Source organism: Ruditapes philippinarum, unplaced genomic scaffold (genome assembly GCF_026571515.1).
Source record: "Ruditapes philippinarum isolate M1 unplaced genomic scaffold, ASM2657151v2 ctg3005_1_1_1_1, whole genome shotgun sequence".
NCBI classification, from domain to species: Eukaryota; Metazoa; Mollusca; class Bivalvia; order Venerida; family Veneridae; genus Ruditapes; species Ruditapes philippinarum.
The window spans coordinates 30,872-55,937 of NW_026857142.1; the positions used below are offsets into that span (position 1 = coordinate 30,872).

The window sequence follows — 25,066 nt, forward strand, 5'->3', positions numbered from 1 at the left end:
TAAAACATTATTTACAAGCTTGGTAAATGTACATTTACACTTATACAATGTTTATATTGCACTGTCGTTGTCTTCATGGAAATGCTTTTCGTAGCATGTTGGGCAATTTGTATGTTCGAATATGCAATAAAAATGTTATGATTCGGAAGAGTTTCAATGTATTTGGCATAAGACCTTGAGTATATGAACACTTAAGCTAAGCATTCTAAACACGTTGACAAGTTTTATGTGGTGGCATGCCATTTTCCGGCATTAATTTCTTTGATATTAAAAACATTCCATGAGACTTTTAGACAAGATATTTTATGTTAATCTGCTAATTGTGTTGATTCGTAACCTTCTTAGTTAGGCTATGCTTTTGACCTACATAGCACGAGTTGTTCAGGAAATGACTACTTCAACTGTATTATTTCTATGAGAAGGAATAAAGTTTTTATATGCATTTGAATAAATTATGATTTTCAGTCTTTAACAGAATAATAACCTGGTATATTCTTGATCGTTTAGAATGTTTTAATACACTCTCGAAGTATACCCTGTATGCTAAACATTCTCGTGTTGGGGTCATAATTCAGTGCATGTCGTCTCCGTATTGGAATAAGTGTTTGATCTTTCACCGTTGCAATTGATTGGGAATCTGAAGAACAATATATTTTGTATATTTCGCATCAGAAATATTAAATAAATATTAACTTGATTGTTAAATGTATCATCGTTTAATTCTTTTTAAAATAAATGTTCTTATTATAAATACACCAAAATAACTGCTGGTCCGTTACTTTTGCTTAATGTTAAAAAGCGATCATGAATACTTAGTATTTCCTTGGCTTGTTCTGCGTTAAACGATCCAGGAATATATTCGAGTATGGTCAGTCGTCTCTTGTATACAGTATCTAAGCGGTCAATGAACTTTTTACACACGTCAGCTGTAAAAATGAATACCATGTTTGACCTTTGTTTTCAATATTAATTAGCCTTATAATCATACAGCTCATAGGCAAAACAAAAACTATATGAATTAAATATAGAATCTTTTTAAGCTCAGTAGCTTTATTAACATAACCCGTAAATCTGCATCATTATAAAGAGCTCAATACATATTAAAAGTACCTTGACAGCATATTTCAATTATCGTGACCAATTAGGTTAACATGTGTCACAAATGTTTCGTATTGTAATGTGGGGTAATACATTAAGATTTCAAAAGACTAAAAAGCAGTTATTACCGACTCTATCTTCCTTCGGATAAAACTCCCGACTCAGCGCTTTCAGTCTACAAGTGAGCAAGAACTCGACCATGTCTTTAGGTGTTATCATGCCGCTATCTTCCGTTAGCTCAGATCCGACCATTAGAATTAGTAGAGGCATCCCTTCACATAAATCTGCGATATCGTTTTCGTATTTACCAAGTTCTACGCCTTCAATTACAGGTTTAAGTAACTGACGCGTCTCCCTTTGGTTTAGAGGCAGTACCTCGTGACTGCAGTAGACCTTCTTTATCTGTGAGAACTGTACACGTGTTGTAGAAGTAATGAAAATCTTCACATTTGAGCACTGTCGGACTAAATTAGTACACAATGAAAAGAAGAAGTCTCGAATATCAGTTCCTTTTAAGTCTTGCCAATCTTCGGTATTGTCGAAGAAAATGATGAAACGTTTTTTACAGGCAGCATTAAGAGTGTCACAGATATGATAAATCCACCTGCTGGACTGTTCTGCTTGTAACTCTGGTTCAATGCCATAACTCGCACATATCTTCGAGTACAATGAGTTTGTATCATATATTAACTTCATATCTATAAAAATATGAACAAAACTACCTGACTTTGTGCTCTTTAAAAACTCTGTCACCAGCCTGGATTTTCCAACCGCCTTCTGTCCAAAAATGCCAAATAGTTTGTGCTTCTGCCATGCTATCTTTAACACATTCAAGTTATTTTCTCTTCCGACAAAATCTGTTTCGGTATCGATATCATTATCAAAATAATTCTCAAACATCTCCTGAGTTACTTCATTGCAAGAACTTTCCATTAACAGCTTCCTGTAAGCCATGTTTCAACACTTGATGGACACATGAATATAAAATACCTTTAGTCGATTGAATAGAAACGCAGAATATCTGTGTTATCAATAAAACACACCTCAGGACTTTTTACCTGCGTAAAATGTTAAATAAAGATCCAGCTCATGTCCTTATCTATAAATAAAAACATCGTCATCGATTTTAAAAATGAATGTTTACAAACCTATATATGTAACAAAAAGAACAAAATGATATTGTAGCGCCAGGAAGTATGTGCTCCATGCCCAAGGCTTAAGTTTAGTGGTTTAGCATCTTATTAGTGTTAATTATCAGATTAAATAAGATTTACAAAATATCGCTGATGTGTAAATTATTTGTTACTTGTTCCGATTGTTAAACACAATAAAAATCAGTTATCGTGTCTTGAGATATGAAATGATGTAGTATAAAACCACTCAAAATCAGATTAAAATGGGTTTTACTGTAAAAGTTTATCATCGGATCTACTCTCTCTATACTTCGGATAAGTCCATTTTATTGTTTATATAAACACGTTTATTTTTTAATCAAACTTTTTAGTGTAAGACACTAAAAACTAAGCATAGATGTTATTATATTAAAATGAAAAGCACTTGCAATGTTTAAATACAGATACGCACGCTAGGGAAATATCCTGATGTTTTAGTAGTTCTAAAATAACTTTCGCTGTCTTTTAAACGTGCATGATTATTTCTAACATATTTTTCTTGGCATTAAATTGCCTGACGCGTGAAATTCGAAACACTTGATATATTTATGATTATAATTTAATTTTTCTAACATAAGAAATACACTTACTTTTTTGTGTATTTTTTCTTACTGTGTTTATTATAAAGCTGTACATTTTTCTATTTGTGTCCTCAAACAAAGTCAATCCAGTTTACAATGTAACTGTTATTCAAATTGCGACATTTCTTCCTTGTTCTAGAGCTAGCAAAGTCTGCTTTAATCTATTGTATTAATTCATTAATTATCTTCTATGCACTATGATCAAATGGTCCAAAAATATATTTAAAGAAATTATTACTTTACTTTGAGAAAAATATTGAGAAAATAATAAGTAGTACGCCTAATTTAAAAGTTCATTATTTCCGAATTTCTAGTGACTTCGATACATTTTTACGTTTGTAACTATTTCAAGTCTAAAAATTCGGTCAGTTTTTATCTTATATTATGGATAAGCAGAGATGACTTGGAATTTCTCAAGTGTAAGTTGTTTCTATAAGCGAATTATCTGTCTCATTGTAACTAGATATCACTACCAAATTCGAAAGTATCCATCAATATATTGCTCTTTTATACTCTCAAAAGTTGATTTCCAAGATGATATTCACTAGCAACAGGTATAAGTAGGTCTAATAGTCATTTGTATCTCACTGTTGATTTAGAAATGATGCGGGGTTAGTAGTCGGTCACTTGCAAATACATTCGTTTATAGTACCAGATTATTATCCAAGCATGCCGGTTACATTAATCGATTGACAAGATTTTACCAAAATTATGTTAGATTCAGCGTAACAACTAACCAACCAAACCAAACCAACCTAGCTTGTAAGTGTCGTGTGGGAGCTATAAAAGTTATTCTGTATTTTACTTCAGTGTTGTCTTTTCTGGTCCTTCGGGATAATTGAATCCAGCACTTTTAAGTGTTTAAAAATGAATACCGCTCAAGCTGGTGCTAGGGGACGTAAGGAATGTTGCATTTTTTCGTTATCCCTCATAAACAGACTCAATCAAACAGAGTCTGCAATTATCAAGTAATTTTGTTGTGATTAATGCTTCCGAGAGATCACTCTTGCTCCAGATTTGTGTTTATGTTTTATATAGTAAATCAATCATTCACCAAGTTTGACTCTTTTCAAAGGACATAGTCCACTTACTGAAGCAGATTGTACTACAACTGAGACAGCAAGTGCATTAACTGAATAACAATCTGCTACAACTGAATATGTACAAACTTACGCTTGTATTTTGGTTAATATGGACATATGCTTATGCATCTCTAAATTGAAAGTGAAATTTTACTATATTAATGTGTTTTATTATCAGGATTCCCATGTAGATTAAATATTTGTTAACATTTGCATCTATCTTGTTAGATGGTACATTGTCTCTCCTTACATTTTGACTAGGCATACGAATAAACTTTAAGCTCAATGCTCGAAAACATATTCAAAACATATGTACTAATATAATTTAATCATAGTTTAATTATTTCTTGCAGTGCGTTTTTTTCTGTTTGAATGATCCATTATGCATAATGTGTAATTTTTTTATCAGTCCCTCTGTTCTCTTAGTTACAAGAATCAAACATGATAAACAATCCAAACGCATTTCTAAAGTTCTGTAACTCATGTTAGTTGTCTCAACCTTTAAGAGGTCAATTTATTGCAAGTTATTGGAGAAATGTCTATTATAGTACCTTAAATCAAGCATAAAGAAAACTTTGCAAAAGTATATAAGGGATACAATTTTAATATTAAAAGTATGTGATGTGAAAAACGTTCAATTATATATAAATATATTTCTATAATATCTCTTTTCATTTCCTTTCAAACTTTTAGGAGACCTCTTTTATAAACATAGGTCATGTGGACTGTTTAAAGACAATACAGTGCTGACTTGAATTTTTCAAGAGATTCTATACATTCGTAATTAAGCCCTGATAGAATGTAAGTCTAGCTTAGCTTTCGAAACACTTTCTGACAAGTGGATAATGTGGTATGTTTTTCCGAAATTTCTTTTATCTAGAGTGCTTTTTGACACTTTTGGGTAAGATATAAAATGTTTATGATGCATTTTCTAATCTGAAACAGTAAAATAGTTTTCTAAGCGCTATAACATTTTGATACATAGTCCAATTTAAGATGGTTAATTTAGTTAAATATTGCTGTAATACATTGTAGCGGTAGCCTATTTAAAAAGCTGCTATAATCTATGAAAATATTCTTCCGTTCGTTCAAATCGTTAACATGGCAACATTTCCTAGCAAATCTCACCCACATTATATAATGTTTAACAATAAAGTTTGTTAACAAAACCTTTTACAAATTACATGCAAGAAAGGAAACTTTATCTCATGCAAAACATTTGTATAAGGGAATTTAGTTTATCGATAATTTGTTTTTTTAGCAGTGTTGTATAAAGGGTTGAAAATCCTTATTTTAATTTCATCAAATATTTCAATTGAATGATAGTTTCATACTGCAATTAAATATGTTTAAATGGTATTATCTTCCCGTAAAAGAGTTGCGAGCACATTCATTTTGACTATGTATAATCTTTCATTCTAACACTATCGGAAATGTTTCCATATAAACAAAGAAGGCCCGAAGTGTGCATTATTCTACAACAATGCACTCGCCGTTCTTATTATCTCCCTGTGTATTTTCACATTGAGGGCGCCATTTTGTTTGGAAAATCTGATAAATAAAAAACAATTTTTTGTCGACTTTTGTTGTGAAAACTTTCTGGAATGAAAGAAAATTGTCTAACTAAGAAAATGAATCCGAACACCAATACCTTTAATTCAGTCGTTAACGCTGTACAGACGTTTTAAGTGTTGTTTACGTAACGTCACAATGTAGCGCCAAACAGCACATGCAAAACAATCAAATCATGTACGCTTTTTTTAATGTCGCAAACGAAATAAGTTTTACATTTATTTCACTTTTAATAATTAGTATTTCGCTTGAAAAATTATAGAGTGAAATAAAGTAAACAAACAAAGTTTTATCAACATTTTCAAAATTCGTTATTCTCAAAATGTTTCTACACATGGTAGATTTAACGACAGTTTTTTTCAACCCACTGGAACAGCATTTAAAGAACGTTTCTATTGGAATCTCTGAGGCGAAAACAAATTTAACCACCAAACATAAAGTCCAACTTCATAATAATAATTATATTTTTTCTTGACGTGTTAGAATGGAAATAGATATTAATTCTTCGTGCATTATTGTACAATAATGCACGTTTTTCGTTCATTTCGTTCAAATGCTTTGTAATTAATCACTCGGACCTATCGGCCTTCGTGATTATATTACTACGCATTTGAACTCAAACCGTGCATTATTCTACAACAATTCACTCAGAATTGATCTCTATTTCCTAAATAGAAAGGCGGTTTTATTCGAAAGACCCTGTATAAAAAATCTTACATATAAACATTTTTGTTCAATTCGAAATGATTTGAAGTTTTTTGAAGTTTGCTTTCTATTCTTTCTTTTCTTTTTGTTTTGGTTTTTTCCACATGCAGGGTTTTTCATAGCACAAAACACGTATTGAATTATTGAACACTGTAAAAATTATGAAATGTGTAGGTGCAGACATTCAATCGTGTGTACAGACCTGTATCTTAACTATATCGATAGTAAGTTTGTAGTGAGATTTTATACTAGTGAAACAATCCTGAATACAAATATTTATTTGGCATTTTAATGTTTAGAATGGCTGGACAAACCCTTTTGGTAAATAAAGGAGAAATTCTTAATAAAAAACTTAATGCTGAATTTCACGTACTAAATAATTTTGAACCGGACTTTGTTGGCAGGAAAAATGACATTGAAAAGTTACATAAGGCTTCGGAAGTTTTTAGGATTATTGGTATATTTGGAATAAAATCTGTCGGAAATCAAGGCTTGTGAAAGAATATTTGAAGAGATTTAAACCAGACGGAGTCAAAGTTATACATATAGATATAAAGTTGATGCCGGATGTAGTGTCGTTGTATTTAAACATCTGCGCAGCCTTGGAACTAGTCTTTGATCAAGATTCGACTGGATCTGACCAATGGATTCATAATATCGTGTTATTTCTCAATTCTGTACCAGAAAACGAGTTTTTGTTCTTCTTTGACAATACAGAGGACTATCAGGATACTAAAACTCTAAACATTTGTTCTTCATTTTTAAGATTATGCACCACAATGGTAGAGAAATGTAAAAATGTCATTACTTCAACTACTCAAGTTCAGTTTTCAAAACTTGGAAGAGTTTATTGCAGTCAGGAACTGCTACCTTTGAATGAAACTGACGCAAGACAGCTACTGAAAAACGTGACTGAGGAGATTGATCTAGGAGACTATGAGAGTGCAATGATAACGCTTAGTGAAGGATTGCCACTACTGATCCTCATGATCGGATCAGAGTTAACAGAAGACGCAGGGATGATAACTCCGAAAAATATGGTTGATCTTTTACTCACTTGTAGACTCAAGGCATTGAGTAGAGAATTTTATCCAGAGGAAGATAGAGTCGGTAACGTGCTTTTGACATTGTGGAATATTGTTACATTAAATTTAAAAGATACTATGTATGTATTTTTCTATGCTCTAATGATATCTGTCAAGTACCATTTGCACATTTACAGAATTAAAAAGAATATGTACACTTTTATTCATATTTATTTATTTATTTGTGGGGTCAAATTTAAAGTCATATTATGCTCATCAAATCGTAAATGGTGAATGTACAGGTAAAGGTCAAAATAGCTTTACATTTAGCACAAAAAATATCAATAACTCAAGTGACACATGGATATTTAAATATAAATAAATATCATTCATAATATAACCAGTAACGTTCAATTATTAAAAGAGTGGGACAATCTTTCTATACTTTAAACTATTTTTATATCTTATCCATTGAATTTTTGTTTTCATTTATTTGTGAATCACCATTCAAAACACATATATATTAAATATATTGCTAGTGCAGCTCAACTAACTATGGGAAAATGAACATAATGCCAATTTGAATCATCCAGTATTCTTATTCATAATCGTTAGATAAGACTATTGCACCTTCTAGACATAAATTAGAATAAAGAAAAATGAAAATAAGAATAAGAATGGTTTTAGGTACACACATAAATATTTATGCCTATAGGAGATGTCTATAGGAAGTTTCTTGATCGACTTGATGAAGTGTATAAGAATCATCTCACAGTTTTAGAATACATCCCGGGAACATTCAGTGCTGAGCAGGCACAACAAATATTGGGTATGAATTATACATTATGATATATTGTATATCTATATAACTCATTAAAGATAACATCTTTTTATAGATATTGTGTTTCTTTTTCAAGAAATTTACATGTTTGTATTGAACAACACTCTTTTCCTCATAATTGTGCCAGGCATATTTTAATTGTGTTTTTTAGATAATATATATAAAATGATTAGCAAAGTTGTATTATATCTATAGGATTTAATAAAGTAATGTAATAAGACATATTCATTATTTGGCAATCTAAAGGGTGAATGAGCACGTTAAAGTAAAATAATTATATATTTTTTCCACAAATTCTTTCAAATCTATATTTTAATTTAAATTATTAACAATGTCCCCAATGATTCTTGGGAATTAATTTCGATAAATAGCCTTCAGTATTTTTTTGTGATGTTCAACTGTTAAAAAGAAGCTGAACAATCATTTTTAATTTTCAGACCTCAGCATTTGTCATTTTCAATTATTTATCACCAACATTATAATGGTCAATGCTTAATCAACCTGGAGGCAAAAAATATGCAAAGTGTCAATTCAAATATATCAGATTGCTTTCAGTTCACAATTTTACTAAAACTGTAAAGAGGTAGATTCATCCTAGTAGGTGGAATGAATGTGCTATTTATGACAGATAATGATTTATTTGGTCCTTAGTCTGAAGTCAATGTTCATCTCTGTAAAAGTTTTGCAATCAATGATTTCGAATACCAAAAATGGAATCAATACGGACAAACGGCACAATCTTTAAACTGAGACCAAACATAACTGTACACAAAATATATCGCTATAGATTAAGATCTGCCTGCTTTTCTTATATCTATTATTATCACATTATGTAAAGTGATAATTACAGATGCAAATACAGTGGAGATGATCATGGAAGAAACATGACGTCCTGTTTGTAAACGTCACATACTTCATTATGACCGAAATACAAAAAGATTTTTGGAATTCAAAGAATTTTACGCGAATGTATCAAGTCGTTTTACATGATTGAAAATTTACCAGGTATTTTATATCAACATAATCTAAATTGATTAAAAACATAGGTATAGAATATGAAATTCAAAGATCAGGGGACAAAGCATGCAACATCAATTGAACATAATCTGAATTTGATGTATTTCTGATTTAACCTGCGTGAAACTTTTCATAAAATTAATTTTCTATTTTAACAGCATTTATATTTTGTATAGTTTGCTGTTGCAATCAATCATTATGTCAAATTACAGAAATCAGACGAAGATACATACAAATCTTTTCTGTTGTAATGACAAATATCTACAAGCGTCTGAATACAACTGATTATACAAACGCTATGGCTGAATACTTTATTGAACAACCGAACTTACAGTAGCTGCCGATTGAAGTAGAGGACACTGCTCAGGACAATTATAAGTTCTTCATAGAAATGGTGACCAACTGTACCGGAATGATCGAACGCTTTATGTCAGGTATAATTCAATATGTTTTAACATGTTCTACGAGGAGCGTTCGTTCAATGTTTGGTTCTGACATTGGCCAAAACCTGTTGCGGTTGTACGTTTCCGAAAGTATTTGTTTTCATGTAAAATTATGCATAAATAGATTTACCATTACGAACAGCAAGACGAATGGCGGGACTCTAAGTTGTTACAGAAATGTCATACAATAACTTCTTTATACTGATGGTCCTTTTTGCTGCAACGCATGTTTTATTGCCAGATTTTATAGCCCAATGACATCTGCTTTGTGGTTATTGTTATATTGTAGGAAATTGTGAAGTATTTTACGTGCACTGTTTACAGGCTGCGGAAAAGTATGGCCAGGACGAGGATAAGGCATCGATCAACATTGCTGTTGGAAGTTTGTACACAAATACAACGGTATTTATAAAATATATACAAGCAGTTGAATAGTTTGTTTTCCTTATATAACAATCTTCATATTTCAATTTTAATTTACTGAAAACTTGTGCATTTCTACTTAAGTAGTACATGTTTTTGTGCAATAAAAATGTTGTTCACATGAAATAATGATAAAAAAACAACAGCTCATATGACACCAATAAAATGTACTCTAGGGTAATTTACTCGGAGGAGAAGCACACTACAAAGCTGCATTGGATATTCTAGAACCTCGTGATGAAAGATCTTTACTCCTTGCAACAGCTTATCAAAGGATTGGTTGGAACACACTTCTTCAATGACAAAACACTGATGCGATAAGGTATATTTTAATAGTGCCTGAAGTATTCTTACGGTGACTGTGTGCAGACTTCAAGTTGTTGTTCACATTTTTTATTAATGAAATGATGTATTGTTCACATGACAATATATTCAAATAAGCAATAGTTAAAATGTGTCTGCTGTTAATTATATATTATATGAATTAGTTACTTCCTTTTTGCAAATTTTCATTTCAGGCAAAATGATTTAAAGATTAACTATACAAATCGATATACGATATCGTAAATCAATGGCTTTAATGCACTTTATCCCTCGAAAACAAATAACTTAAAGGTATTTTTTTTGCTATCATTTTAGATATTTCAAGAAATCATTGGCAATTACTGTGATATCGGGGGAAAAGTTCAAACAAACTGCTGTGCAATCGTTAAGCAGTATGGGTGTATCGTTTACGTTTTTAGGTATGTTTTCACATTTCTGTTTATAAAATCAATCTACCAGTAAGTAATTGAAGCTATATCTGCAAAAGCTCCAGTTACATGGCAATGAACAGTGAAGGCATGTAACAAATAGAACATATGTGTTAATCATTATTTACACACATCAAAAATTCTATTTGAAAACTTTAGTTTCGTCCTTCAAGATGTTGTTTCTTTCTATCATTTCATTTATATTAAAACAATTCGTCTAAAAGCCCGTCTTTTCAGGGAACTTCAAAGAAGCAGAAAAGTACCACTTTCAATAATTGAAGCGGCGTCGAATGTTTCAAGGTGAGAGTCATCCAGGAATAGCTGCTTGTTTTAATAACATTGGCGAAATGTATGATTTAAAAGGTGACACTGAAAAAACAGTGGAATACTATAAAAGAGGACTTGATATGAAACTACAATGCAATGCTCCTGTTTTGTCGACGGTTCTCTCCATATGCAGTACAGCTAAAATCATGATCCCTTTGAGAAAATTCACAGAAGCTCATTCACTTCTAGATGATGGGTTTGAAAAATTGAAGAAAGAAAAGCTCCCACCGAAAGAAGCCGAAGCGTGAGTATTCCACACTAAAGGTTTGGTCTATAAAGAAGAAGGTCGTTATAATGACGCAGGGGAAATGTTCCGGAAAGCAGTAGAAATAACACAGAACATTGCACCTAACAATATCCAGTATATTGAGAGTTTATCGCATTTGGCAGACATATATAAGATACAAAGCTATTTACCCAGTAGTTTGAAATATTGTGAAAGGGTTTTACAACTAAAGGAACAAGTATAACTTCAACGCCAAACACGTTGGTTATTGCTGATACTTTCGATCGAATGGCTGACATCTACAAGAAACAAGATAATTCGCATAGATACGTTGAAACCCTAGAGGAATTACAATCAGAACTTGGTCGTTTAGAGCGTGTTTTCCTTTGTCATCAAAATGAAAGAGATTTGTATAAAATACGGCATAGGCTTAGAGATTTAGGTGCCTGTTTTAAAGTGGTTCATCGTGGTGGTATATGTACAAGGGAATAAGTTTGTTTAATGAAAAATAGTTTATACAAGGGAATAAGTTTGTTGAATGAAAAATAGTTAAATGCAGAGTGACTCAATCCAATAGCTAAAACTCTGTTTTTATACTCATGTGTAAAGTTTTTTTTTTTAAATAATGCATAAATAGGCACCTTCCTGTATTAAAATTGAATAATAGCCTTTACCTCACCATAGTTTGACTTAGATATCAACCACATTATGAGCATTTATCATTTTGCTATCATGTTAGTTTAACTATTTCTTTGAGTGTCTTTTCTGTTTGAATTTGGTGTCTTTCGGAAGGCACATATGTGTCCGTGATCCTGAACGTTATGGGTAGTCTCGTCATTTTGGGCAAGACTTATAGAATGTCATTTGAAACTCGGCATATTGTTATGTTAAATAAGATATTCACTTGAATTAATGAAACATTTAAAAGCAGTGTAAATGTATTGAGAGGTTGTTCACGATCACAAAGAAATCTAAGGAATTTAGCAAGAAAACTTGTTTCAGAAACCCCTATAGATTATTTTATACTTTGGACGTGTATACGCTTCAGAAAGATCCTTTATTTCAAAATGACAAATAAAAATCCTACTAATATTTAGCTCTTTTCTGTAAATTTTACAGAAAGTCAAACCATTCTCTGTCGGACTTCGTCCGAAAAAGACACAAGATGTAACGTATAGATTTCGTTTATTGGTCTAAGTTTCATTCTATTACTAATATTTCATCCAGTTTTAGCGTGTTTGCAAAATTAATACTATGAAGTCATATTTTTTAAGTTTCTTTGCAAATTCAAGATGGCGGGATCTAGTCTCGCAAAATCTCACGGAAATGTGAACTTGCGGGATTATTTTGTTTTAAGAGTGTTGCGCCATAGTTCTCTATCCATGTAAGTTTAAGCACCATGCTTTTGTTAATAACCTTTTTTTTTTAAAATGTCAAATTAGGAATAGTTATACGTATTCCAAAAGAAAATAAAGAAAACCGCTTTCGACCTATTGCTTTATTGGATGTCATATATAAAATTGCATTACGTTCTGTTAAGAAATTGCAAAAATAGAAAAGGTATTTATATTGATAATAAAGAAAATTAGATAAGTTAGTTTGCAGATGATGCCTTTCAATTTTAAGATGATAAAGAGCACAACTTAAAAATGTTGTAGATTGTCTCTATATAGATATTCACTTTTGTCAGGATTAGGTGTAGACCATGACAAGTATTTACCTAGATATGTTTAAATTATCATAAGAGTCACCTTCTTTCGAACTTCTCGGAATACACTAACTGGTTTAAATCTAGAAAATATGTTCAAGATCAATTTTGATAATAAAATATCAAAAATGAAAAATATGACAATTCTTGACTCTTTTAGTTGTTAAATCAGCTGTACTGCTTGTAAAACCTCAGTTGAAACATTACAAAATCCATCAGATGAATATATTAAGAAAAAAGATGAAACGTTCATAGCATTTGTATGGAAAGGAAAACAAAAAGTAAAAACAAATCATTTAAAAAAAAACCTTGATTCTGGTGGAATTAAACCGATAGATATTATAAGTTATATGAAAAGCGTTAAGAAAATGGTTTTTAGAAATTGTATTACGTGTGGATGAAGTATCACAAACTTAAACTCTTATCAAATCATTTTATGTTTACAAACTCATAGTATTTTGTAAATGTTATTGTGAAAAGATGCATAGGTATGATAAAATGACAAAATAAATAAAGATACATCTATAACATCTTTTATATATGTTGTTAATTTTAACCCTGAATAGATCGTGTATTTACAAATGTACTGTATGATAAAGGAATAAATGAAATAAATTATATAGCATGCGCCCTGGCCCCCTTATTTGCCTCGGTCAAAAACAGGTTTGGCTATGCCATTGTAGCCAATATGTGCGGTTAAAAGGTATATATTTACAATTGGTAAATTGATTGGTAAATTAAGGTAAATCATTTAATTACGAATTGATAAAAAAACTTACTTCTACTGAAAGTCAAAGTGAAAATAAAGACACGTCTCCTCGTAAACTTAATCATCGGAAAATATTTAATCTGAAAGTAACCACTAACACAGTTTAGCGCGCATGTTAAAGGTGCATACGTCTGTTCCAAAACGATCAACGCTTGAAATGCAAAATACTTGATGTATTTATGATGTATTTTAAGTAAACTCAAAATACTTGTAGTATGTGACTACGATTTGTTGTATGTATTATTTTCATGCAATGTCTAATATGCAATTGTACGAGTTGTACATTATATATATTGTTTGTGTCTTGTTTCACAAGCATTTGAGACTACAATGTAAACTTAAGGTGTGTAGCTCTTTTCTAAAATTGTTGAACTGTTGCTTAAATTTGTTTAATTTATCCCTCAAATGTCAAGTTATTGTCAACATGGCATATTTGAAAATGTTGCAGGCTCGGTTTCATTGAGCCTGTTCATGGAGGGTACTGGTGAGTGTAAGTTAATCTACACGCCCCCTAGCACCGGCCCAAGCAAAATTCAACATTTTACATAATCTGGTGAAATTTGGAATTTTGAAACATCCGCAGATGTGTTCTTTTGGCGTAGATCTTCCGTAAGCTAGTCGGATAGCTACATAACATAAAACAGTCTCAAGTTCTGCCAGGGTGAATGTTAGGTGGTTTTAAGTCAAGATGAGGATAAATGGAATCAATTTTATTGATTGAACATTGTGAATCATTGTCTTAAGTTAGCATAACTATCATAAATGAAGTATTTAAAGTTATTATAGCACAATGCATCTAGAATTGCAATTGGAAGAAAATGGTTAGCAAAGTTACCTGCGAGTCAAAGATATCGTTTTCAGCCTAACATACAACGCTATTAACGTTCACAACCGCGTTGTTTGTTCCGTGTTGCGGCTGTTATAAATATCTCAGTTCATATATAAACACTATCGTTATGTTTCCATGCTCAAATGATTGTTTCGCGTTCATTGTAGTGTTGTCCACCTGTTCTGCCCTGCTTATGTAGCCTGTATGTATGTGTTTTAAGCTGGATGCCTTACTAACAGTCAAACATCAAAAGGTCTCATCTGGTCTTGTCTTTTGTAAGTGTCATTATGACTGTGCCTCTGTTGCTTGGTTTAACCAAAAACTTTGAAAAATCAGTTACAGGTTTCCCAAAATAAATTGATAAGGAATGTTCTGGATCTGGATCCAGGTCACATATAGGTCATGACCAGTTTTTGAAGGTTGAACGGTTACCAGTTGCTAAGAGGGTTGACAAAATTACCCTTTCTCTTGTGTTTAAAATCCATTCTGATAAGGTCCTTTTATGTCTAGGCGAACAGTTCACTACAGTGAGTAATGTTCACAAATACCTCACTAGGTCCAGGGGCAAACTTTGTCGCTCAATTGATGGTGATGTACTGTTCCTGTTGTCAAAACACTTTTAGTTACATTGGTTGCTGTTTATGGAACTCTCTACTAAAGAACATAAAGGACACCCATTTCATTATCTGTTTAAAGCATAGAGGTAACAAGCACCTCCTTAGTGCTGTTTAAATGTATTTTTCTAGTTTGTCTTTCTTAACTGCCATCATGTTCATTTGAATTCGTTTACATTTTTAGTAAATTAAGTTATAACATTTCTATATATTCTGTATTTTTTCCACTCTTTAAATTGTATGCTGTAACCCAGCACTTTGATAATGTTTCTTATTGTGCTTATTATATAGAAACTTCGAATACACAGTGTATACCTTTTTATATATTTTAAACCACCATATTAACTTATAATTTTTCTATGTCTCATAATGCCATATTTTAAGGACCACAATAGAAATAAGAATCTAGAATGAGTCATAACACTCCTTTTTGTGCTATCCTTAACATATAGTGTTAGTTGAATTTGTTTTTCATTCATACATGTTTGCTAAAAGTTGTGTGTATGTTTTATAACATGTCATTGCCATGTAGATGTATACTTATGTTGAAATAAATTTATCTTTCTATCTTTATCTAGTCCTTTATGACATGGTAATGTTTGGGGCTGCGTTTTGTGATCTTTCCTTTCATACTTTTATGATGCATCGAAATACCGGTGTATTATTTTTATTTTCTATGTTTAGTAAACAAATGCCATCAGGTAACAACATGTCTTTTATACAACTCAATTATGTTAAAATCGGATATATCTTTTTTTCAAATTTCAAATCAATAACAAAAGTGTTACATTCATTATTTTCCAATTTTGAACGCATCATGATGTCAATAAAGTTTTAAGATTTCATAGTACTTACTGATCTTACATTGATTCATAATGTCAAATATTATTTAACCAAAATGACATTAAATTTTCTATATGGAATAGACAATTTGTAGTTATACATAATTAGAGCGTAGGATCTCTTTTCAACTTACTTTTTTGTATAAATTAAAATACTGTATAAAATAATGATATTTACATAAAACAATATAACATTTGTTTTTTGTAAAATACGATGTTTATATTAAAGATCTCAGGTAAAACTAAAATATGATAAACAAGATCAACAAGGAAAAGGTAAAGCTAACCCTACGTACAATAACTTCTGTGCAATTAATGAGATAAAGAACATTATCTTATGGATTATGCACACGTTGAGTATCGATTGCACGACTTGAGTACTGCACAAATCATATATCACGGGTAGGTTCATTTATGCAGTTGTGTGCGCAGACATGTATCTGAAATATGAATATTGTCCAGCAGTAGCTGCGTCGTAGTATCTTAAATGACTGAGTAAAATATTTATTAGTCATTTGAATTAAAAAATGGCAGGACAAAATAACTTGATAAGTGAATCGGATAATGTTCATAATAATTTATCTCTTAATGATGATTTTCATGTACTAAATAATTTTGAAATGAACTTGTTGGCAGGGAAAATGACCTTGAAAAGTTACACAAGGAATCGGAAGTTTTGTAGGATTTGGTATATTTGGAATAAAATCAGTCGGCAAATCAAGGCTTGTGAAAGAATATTTGAAGAGATTTAAACCAGACGGAGTCAAAGTCATACATATAGATATCAAGTTGATGCCGGATATAGTGTGTTGTATTTAAACATCTGCGCAGCCCTTGGGAACTAGTCCTGTTTTGATCAAGAGTTTCGGCTGGGGTTAAATGACCAATGAATGCATGATTATTATGCTACTTTTTTCTTTCAAATTCTGCACCAAAGAAGAAACTCGGAGTTTTTTTCTCTTTGACAATACAGAGGACTATCAGGAACTTGAAATCTAAATATGGGGTGTTCCTTTCATTTTTTAAATTATGTACCAACAATTTTGGTAAAAAAATGTAAAAACGTTCGGGTTTTTTTGTCACGTGTTTCCTTTCAACTAACAATTTTTCAGTTATTCTTAAAGCTTGAAAAGGGTTTATTCAGTTCCATTTTAACTGCCTTTTGAATGAAATTTTAAAGCAAGGCAGCTACTGGGGAAAAATTGTGACTTTCGGAAGATGACCTAGGAAGACTGTGAGGAGTTTGCGACTGGGTAAAGCTTAGTGAAGGATTCTCCACTAGCTGATCCTTATGATCGGATCCAAGAGTTAAAGAAGACGCAGGGATGAATAACTTCCGAAAAATATCTGGGGTCCGATCTTTTTAAAATCTGCTTGTAAGACTTCCCAAGGTAAATTGAAGTAGAGAAATTTTTTATCCAGCAAGGAAGATACAGAGTTCGGTTAAAAGTTTTTTGACCTTTCCAAAATCTTAAAATCCATCTAAGTTAAACATAATTGTCAGTTTCAATATCATTTGTTTGTATTTTTTCACGTTGTTTTGTTATACATATGAAGTACCAAACTAAATTAAATTACAAAAATACATCACATTATTTGAAATTCATATATAAGTTTGTAAAGATTTTATTTCATTGTACGCTTCTTTTTGGTATGGTTTTAAAACACAGAAACTGTAAATACCACACTACTACTGTTGGTGTGAATACCTAAGATGCCGCCATACTGTTTTTACTTTATGTTCAAGCCTCCTCGGCATATATGAATCATAGTTCAATGCAATGCGTCATATGAAGTCATTTACCTTATCCACTCTTCGATACTCTGGTTATAGATTTATATGCTGGAATTAATTTGGTTACAGTTTAGTTTTCTTGATTGCTGACATAAAAGTAATATCAAATAATTGTTAAATTATTATACATGTATATATTTCAAATAAACCTACTTTCTGTTGTAAAATACTATGGTTAGATATGTTATAGCTGGAAGAAGATTTATATTTACCATCCTTGACCTTTTTTTTATATTACTTGTTTTACACAAGAATTCAGATAAAGGAAATTAAAACGATCGTAGCAAACGCAGTTTGCCTGATTTATCAGGGCTATAAAAACTTGTGGTTGTTACATTTTTTCCAAGTTATAAAGATTGTTGGTATCAATATAAATCATGAATGCTCTACATAATGGTTTAAAATAGAAATATGTCGGTCTTAGATAAAGGGTACTTTCTCAAATGATATAATCTTGGTAAACTTTTTTAATTTTTTTTTTTTGTTCTCTGATTTAATAGAAATTGTAGTACTCTAAGATGGGCGGTTTTAATCCATTGAAAAAAAAAGTAAAAGAATAACATTAAGCTCCCGAAACTTTATAATAACTTAGCGCCAATCATTTATATGCTAAAACTTGTCGCAGTTTTAGTAGGCAAAATATATTGATTGAATCTCATGTTAAATATCTAAAATATGATAATAAAAGAAATTACAACTTTAAAAGAATTCAAAGATATTGATATCACATTTCAGCATATTAATTTCATTGTATGGCCTACTGACCTATACATTATTGCCGTTATCTCTTTTGTCTTAGTTTGTATGAATTTGATTATTTTGCTTGATTGTATTCGAAGCTATAAGCTTATTGAAACACTCTCGAACATCTTGTATATGCATGTCTTGCATAAGAACTTTAGTGATGGATTTATAAATTACATATGTTCCATCCCTTAACAATATTCAGTAAAACACTTAGATAATTTATAACAAAAATGTACAGGAGACTTAAGTGAAAATTTTTCTTCAGTTTCCTTTATACTATATATTAAAAAGGCGTTACATAGAGCATATATTATAGAAACATTGGATACGATTAAAATATTATGTTGCTACATTTTGAACTTAAGAATATTAATTGTCATATAAAATGAATAACTGTTTATGCTTGTAGGAGATGTCTATAGGAAGTTTCTTGATCGACTTGACGAAGTGTATAAGAATCATCTCACAGTTTTAGATTACATCCCGGGAACATTCAGTGCTAAACAGGCACAACTTATACTTGGTACAATTTAATACAAGGCCTGTAAATATATTAATTGATAAAATACAAGATTTTGATAAATTTTTTGTGTATATGAACTCATTAAACATTACTTTTTATCTCACCTAACATAAAGTGGCAAAGTGAGTTTTTGTGACACCGCGCTGGCTGCCGTTCGTCGTCCGTCCGAGCGTTAACTTTATCATTAAAAAGTACCGCTTGGCCAAATTCAATGAAACTCAGCAGGTTGTTCTATACATGAAGCTCTACTAACGTTGTCATAAAAATAAATTCCTTGAAGAACTCTGGTTGCCACGCCTTTGATATTTGGTATGTAATATGATCTAGTGGTGTTTAAGGAGTCCCGCCAGGGTGGGTGGGGGTGTTCTCATCACTTTATATAAAGTTGAATAGGGAAATGTTTAAAAACTCTTGTTGTCAAAATCTACAATGCCTAGAGTCTTGATATTTGGTAAGCAACATGATCTCGTGGTCCTCTACAAAGATTTCAAAATTATGCCCCTTTGATCAAAAGGGGCCCTGACATTGGCCTTATCAGTTTTATATAAAGTTATATAGGGAAAATCTTTTTGTCAAAATCTCCAATGCGTATTGTCTTGACAATATTATTGTATACATTGGATCATTGATGCCAACACTATGAAGTGTTGAGAATTAAGTACCGCTCAAGCCGGTGCTAGGGGGCGTGAGGGATGTTGCACTTATACATTGTCCCTCATGTACAGACTCAATCAAACCGAGTCTGCAATTCTTATGCTATTTTGTTGTGATTAATGCTTCCGAGGGATCACTTTGTTTCCAGAATTTTGTACTTCACAACAGCAGGTGTCAAGTGCCGTGTGGCAGCCGTAAAAAAGTGCCCCGTACTTCACTTCAGTGTTGTTATATTTTCTGGTCCTTCGGGATCATTGATGCCAACACTATGAAGTGTTGAGAATTGAGTACCGCTCAAGCCGGTGCTAGGGGGCGTGAGTGATGTTGCACTTATACATTGTCCCTCATGTACAGACTCAATCAAACCGAGTCTGCAATTCTTATGCTATTTTTGTGATTAATGCTTCCGAGGGATCACTTTGTTTCCAGAATTTTGTACTTCACAACAGCAGGTGTCAAGTGCCGTGTGGCAGCCGTAAAAATCACTTTGTTTCCAGAATTTTGATATTTGGTATATAACATAATCTAGTGTTCCTCTAACAAAGATTGTTCAAATTATGCCCCTTGGATAAAAATCCACAAGGCCTACAGCTTTGAAATTTGGTATGAAATAAGAACTAGTGGTCGTCAACAAAGATTGTTCAAATTATGACTCTAGGGTCAAAAGGGGCCCTGTCAGGGGGTTCCTTAGTTTAATATTAAGTTATATAGGGAAATTTTAAAAATCATGTTGTCAAAATCGACAAGGCGTATAGATACAAATATTGTTCAAATTATGCCTCTAGAATCGAAAGGGATTCTGCCAGGGCGCTCATCAGTTTCATATAAAATTTTATAGGGAAAATCTTCTTGTCAAAATCCACAAGGCGTAGAGCCTTGATAAAAGGGACATAACATGATCTAGTCGTCTTCTACAAAGATACCCGTAGAATTAAATAGGTCCCGCCAGAAGGCTTATCGATTGAAAGAAAATTATTAAAACTTCTCGTCAAAAATCACAGGACCTACAGCTTTGATATTTGGTATGTAACATGTCCTAGTAGTCCTCTACAAAGATTTTATACAAATTATGACCCTAGCGTCAAAAGGGGCCCTGCCAGGGTGCTCATCAATTTTATATAAAGTTATATAGAGAAATTTTAAAAACTTGTTGTCAATATCCACATATTTGCTATGTAACTTCATCTAGTGGTCCTCTACAAAGATTGTTCAAATTATGCCCCTAGAGTCAAAAGCGGACCCTCCAGGAAGTCATAAATTTTACTTTGAGTTATATAGGTCTAGAGCTTTGATATTTGGTATATAACATCATCAAGTGGAACCTTGTGAATCTTTTGTGAGCGATCCTCTGGGCCCTCTTGTTTATATATATTGTTTGCATTTCTATAAAATTTTCAATAACTTTTCATTAATGAAGAACACTGATTTGCTTTCAATCACGTTACGTCTCAGAAACAATTAAATTTTCCATCCTTCAGCAAAGACAAACATGAATTTTATAACATTTAAATCATGGTTTAGGAGCACATGAAAGCGTTTAATCTGAAACAATTTGTCTTTAAACAAGCAAAATGTAAACAAAGAATTATTTTGACTTTGATACAAAATACCAAATCGCTATAACTGAACTAATTGTCAAAAAGCAGCAGAAGGAAAAGATTGTTTAGTTTATTGGCAAATGATTATTCTACTGAAAAATCTAAAAGTACACCAAAATAAAATGCTTTTGAGAAATAGAAATTAAAGTATTTATGGGCCTTTTAAATCAAAATTATTAAATCAAAATGTCTGATGGCTAATATGTAGTTAAGCCATATTTAAGTTATTTTATTTAAAACTAAATAAGCAAGATAAAAAGACTGTTTGACTGCATGTGCGTAGGTATGAAATCTGGCGTGAACTTAGTAAGCATTTAATGCTGGACTCTAAAAGTAACAAAATAAATGATCTTGGAGGCTAGAAATATTTAAACAACACCGGAATTTTGGAGGACTACATTTTACAGATGCTGTTGATTTTGGTATTGTATCCATATATTATTATAAACGTATACATTTTGTATTATAAATTTAATTTTACAGATATAAATACAGTAGAGATGACCATGGAGGAAACTTTACTGCCTGCACGCAGACGTAATATTCTTCATTATGACCTACAAACAAAACGATTTGGAATTCAAGGAATTCTACGCGAATGTATAAAGTCATTCTACATCATTAAAAATTTACCAGGTATACGCATGTCGTTTGATATGAAAATCAATTAAACATTTAAATATGATAGTTTGACGTTTGAATTAGATTAAAGAATGTGATGAAATATATAAACAAAATAAAATATAAAACAAAACTGAAAGTGACGATTAAGTAGACAGGTTCCAAATGACTCTAATAAGTGTGACATTAAACTAAGTAAAATGATATTAAATTTAATATCGCTGCTTAAACAGAACATTTGCATTCATTCTCTACACTTTTTGTAAAATCAATTGTTTTGTCAATTACAGAAGTAAGACGAAGATACATACAAATCTTTTCTGCTGTAATGATCAATATCTCCAAGCGTCTAAATACATCTGATTATACAAACGCTATGGCGGAATATTTTATTGAACAACCGAACTTACAGAAGCTGCTGATTGAAGTAGAGAACACTGCTGAGGACAATTATAAGTTCTTCATAGAAATGGTGATCAACTGTACCAAAATAATTGAACAATTTATGTCTGGTATGTTAACACTTTATCAGAGTGCACTAAAGACAGGCATGATTAGATATATTTTAAAACAGTTTGCTTTTGTATCATTACCCTCGAAGGATCTCTCCCTACAGGAATTTGTGAATCATTGATAATCCTTAATGCCAGCTTCTTCTTTTTTATTGTAGGAAATGGTCAAGTATTTTATGAGCACTGTTTACAGGCTGCGGAAAGGTATGGCAAGGACGAGGATAAGGCAGCGATCAACATTGCTGTTGGAAGTTTATACACAAATATTACGGTAATTTGAACACAAATATATACAAGCAGTTGAATAATTTGTTTCTGTTTTTACAAAATTTCATATTTCAAGGTTAATTTACTGTATACATGTGCATCTCTACCAAAGTCATGTATGTGTGCAAACAAAAGAATGAACATATGATAAATTTGGTATTTACATGATAGAAATGATTAAGTATATTAAAAGAAACAGCTCACAAACATTTTGAATATGACATAATTAAAATATGCCCTAGGGAAATTTACTCGGCGGAAAATCACACTACAAAGCGGCATTGGACATTCTAGAACATCGAGGTGAAAGATCATTACTCCTTGCAACAACTTATCAAAGGATAGGTTGGAACACACACCTTCAAGGAAAAAACACTAATGCTATAAGGTATACATGTATAAGTGATTAAAATATTTTTAACGGTGACTTTGAGAACGCATATCTGCGTGTAGGACTTCAAGTTGTTTACGTTTTTTATGAATGTAATGTAAGAGTTAAAACATGTTCTCTGCTAATTATACATTTTATGCATTAGTTACTTCGTTCTTGCGACTTTTCATTTTAGGCAAACATTTCTAATCTCTAAACAAATAAATATCTAGCAATGGCTTTAATGCACCTTATCACTCGTAAGCAAATTAATCAGAAGTACATTATTGCTATCATTTTAGATATTTCAAGAAATCATTGGCAATAACTATGATATCGGGGGAAAAGTTCAAAGTAATTGCTGTACAATCATTAAACAGTATGGGTGTATCTTATACGTTTTTAGGTTTGTGTTTTCACATTTATTTTCATATGAAATCAATTAACTAGTAACTAATTTAAGTTGCAGCTGTAAATGCTTCAGTTACGTGCATGACAATGAACTGTGAAATGCTCGTGATGTGATTTATCATTAAAAATGTATTTTTTTTCTCAAACAGCCCGTTAATATGATTTGAATGACTATGTAAATTTAGAAGTTTCCATTTGACAACTTCTTTTTCTTCCTTAAAGATATTTTCCTTTCTATCATTTCATAAAAAGAATCCGTCTTTTCAGGGAAATTCAAAAAAGCAGAAAAGTACCACTTTCAATCATTGAAGCGGTGCCGAATGTTCCTTGGTGAGAGTCATCCAGGAATAGCTGCTTGTTATAACAACATTGGGGAAATGTATGATTTAAAAGGTGACACTGAAAAGGCAATGGAATACTATAAAAGAGGACTTGATATGAAACTACAATGCAATGCTCCTGTTCTATCGACGGTTCTCTCCTTGTGCAGCACAGCTAAAATGATGATCTCTTTAAGTCAATTCAAAGAGGCTCATTCACTTCTAGATGATGGGAATGAAAAGTTGAAGAAAGAAAAGCTCCCCCCGAAAGAAGCCGAAGCGTGCATATGCCACACTAAAGGTTTGGTCTATAAAGAAGAAGGTCGTTATAAGGACGCAAAGGAAATGTTCCGGAAAGCAGTAGATATTAGACAGAACATTGCACCAAATAATATCCAGTATATTGAGAGTTTATCGCATTTGGCAGACATATATAAGATACAAGGCTATTTACCAAGTAGTTTGAAATATTGTGAAAAGGTTTTACAACTTAAGGAACAAGTAATAACTTCAACGCCCCACACGTTGGTTATTGCCGATACTTTCGATCGAATGGCTGACATGTACAAGAAACAAGATAATACGCATAGATACGTTGACACCCTAGAGGAATTAGAATCAGAACTTCTTCGTTTAGAGCGTGTTTTCCTTTCTCATCAAAATGACAGAGATTTGTATAAAATACGGAATAGACTTAGAGATTTAGATGCCTGTTTTAAAGTGGTTCATTGTGGCATATATACAAGGGAATAAGATTGTTTAATAAAAAATAGTTAAATGCAGAGTTACTCAATCCAATAGCTAAATATCTGTTTTTGTACTCATGTGTAAAGTTCCTTTTTGAAATAATGCATAAATAGACAATTGAATTCACCTTCCCGTATTAAAATTGAAAAATAGCCTTTACCTCACCATAGTTTGACTTAAATATGAACCACATTATGAGCATTTATCATTTTGCTATAATGTATATAACTACTGCTTTTGATCATAGAAATACATGAAGGGTTCACACCCAAGCAGTTTTCTATGTGTTTATTTTTGGTAACTTTCAAAGCATAATTTATACTTTATTTCTTATACCATATTCTAAAGTTACATTTACCAGCAATGATAGAACTAAAGCCTTGACATTATTTCCTTACTAATACGATACACGGACACGAGGGATGGAGTTCTTATAATAACTTGTAAAGGAGTTCTTGTGATAACTGTCACGGAG

The 25,066-nt window shown here is 31.8% G+C and overlaps 2 protein-coding genes across 2 annotated transcripts; one reads left to right on the forward strand and one right to left on the reverse strand.

The window, feature by feature from the left end:
- Nucleotides 1–346: 346 nt before the first annotated feature.
- LOC132748919 (uncharacterized) lies at nucleotides 347–2,320 on the reverse strand. The gene is made up of 3 exons (XM_060738588.1): nucleotides 1,227–2,320; nucleotides 813–926; nucleotides 347–637 (listed from the first exon to the last, which is right to left on the reverse strand). The coding sequence occupies exons 1-3, from the start codon at nucleotides 2,050–2,052 to the stop codon at nucleotides 504–506; spliced, it is 1,074 nt and encodes a 357-aa protein (XP_060594571.1). The 5' UTR covers nucleotides 2,053–2,320; the 3' UTR covers nucleotides 347–503.
- Nucleotides 2,321–6,989: 4,669 nt separating this feature from the next.
- On the forward strand, nucleotides 6,990–24,597 carry LOC132748925 (uncharacterized). The gene is made up of 8 exons (XM_060738596.1): nucleotides 6,990–7,320; nucleotides 18,978–19,091; nucleotides 21,827–21,979; nucleotides 22,255–22,476; nucleotides 22,635–22,747; nucleotides 22,986–23,131; nucleotides 23,416–23,519; nucleotides 23,792–24,597. The coding sequence occupies exons 1-8, from the start codon at nucleotides 6,990–6,992 to the stop codon at nucleotides 24,595–24,597; spliced, it is 1,989 nt and encodes a 662-aa protein (XP_060594579.1).
- Nucleotides 24,598–25,066: the final 469 nt, after the last annotated feature.

What these genes read in the sequence shown, in the direction of transcription:
- LOC132748919 (XM_060738588.1), bottom strand. Translation starts at nt 2,052, where the DNA reads ATGGCTTACAGGAAGCTGTTAATGGAAAGTTCTTGCAATGAAGTAACT. An exon ending in TCCGAAGGAAGATAGAGTCG is followed by an intron (nt 927 to 1,226) that starts GTAATAACTGCT and finishes TCATTTTTACAG; the next exon opens with CTGACGTGTGTAAAAAGTTC. An exon ending in ACAAGCCAAGGAAATACTAA is followed by an intron (nt 638 to 812) that starts GTATTCATGATC and finishes ATTGTTCTTCAG; the next exon opens with ATTCCCAATCAATTGCAACG.
- LOC132748925 (XM_060738596.1), top strand. Translation starts at nt 6,990, where the DNA reads ATGGTAGAGAAATGTAAAAATGTCATTACTTCAACTACTCAAGTTCAG. An exon ending in TCCAGAGGAAGATAGAGTCG is followed by an intron (nt 7,321 to 18,977) that starts GTAACGTGCTTT and finishes TTATGCTTGTAG; the next exon opens with GAGATGTCTATAGGAAGTTT. An exon ending in AAAAACACTAATGCTATAAG is followed by an intron (nt 23,132 to 23,415) that starts GTATACATGTAT and finishes CTATCATTTTAG; the next exon opens with ATATTTCAAGAAATCATTGG.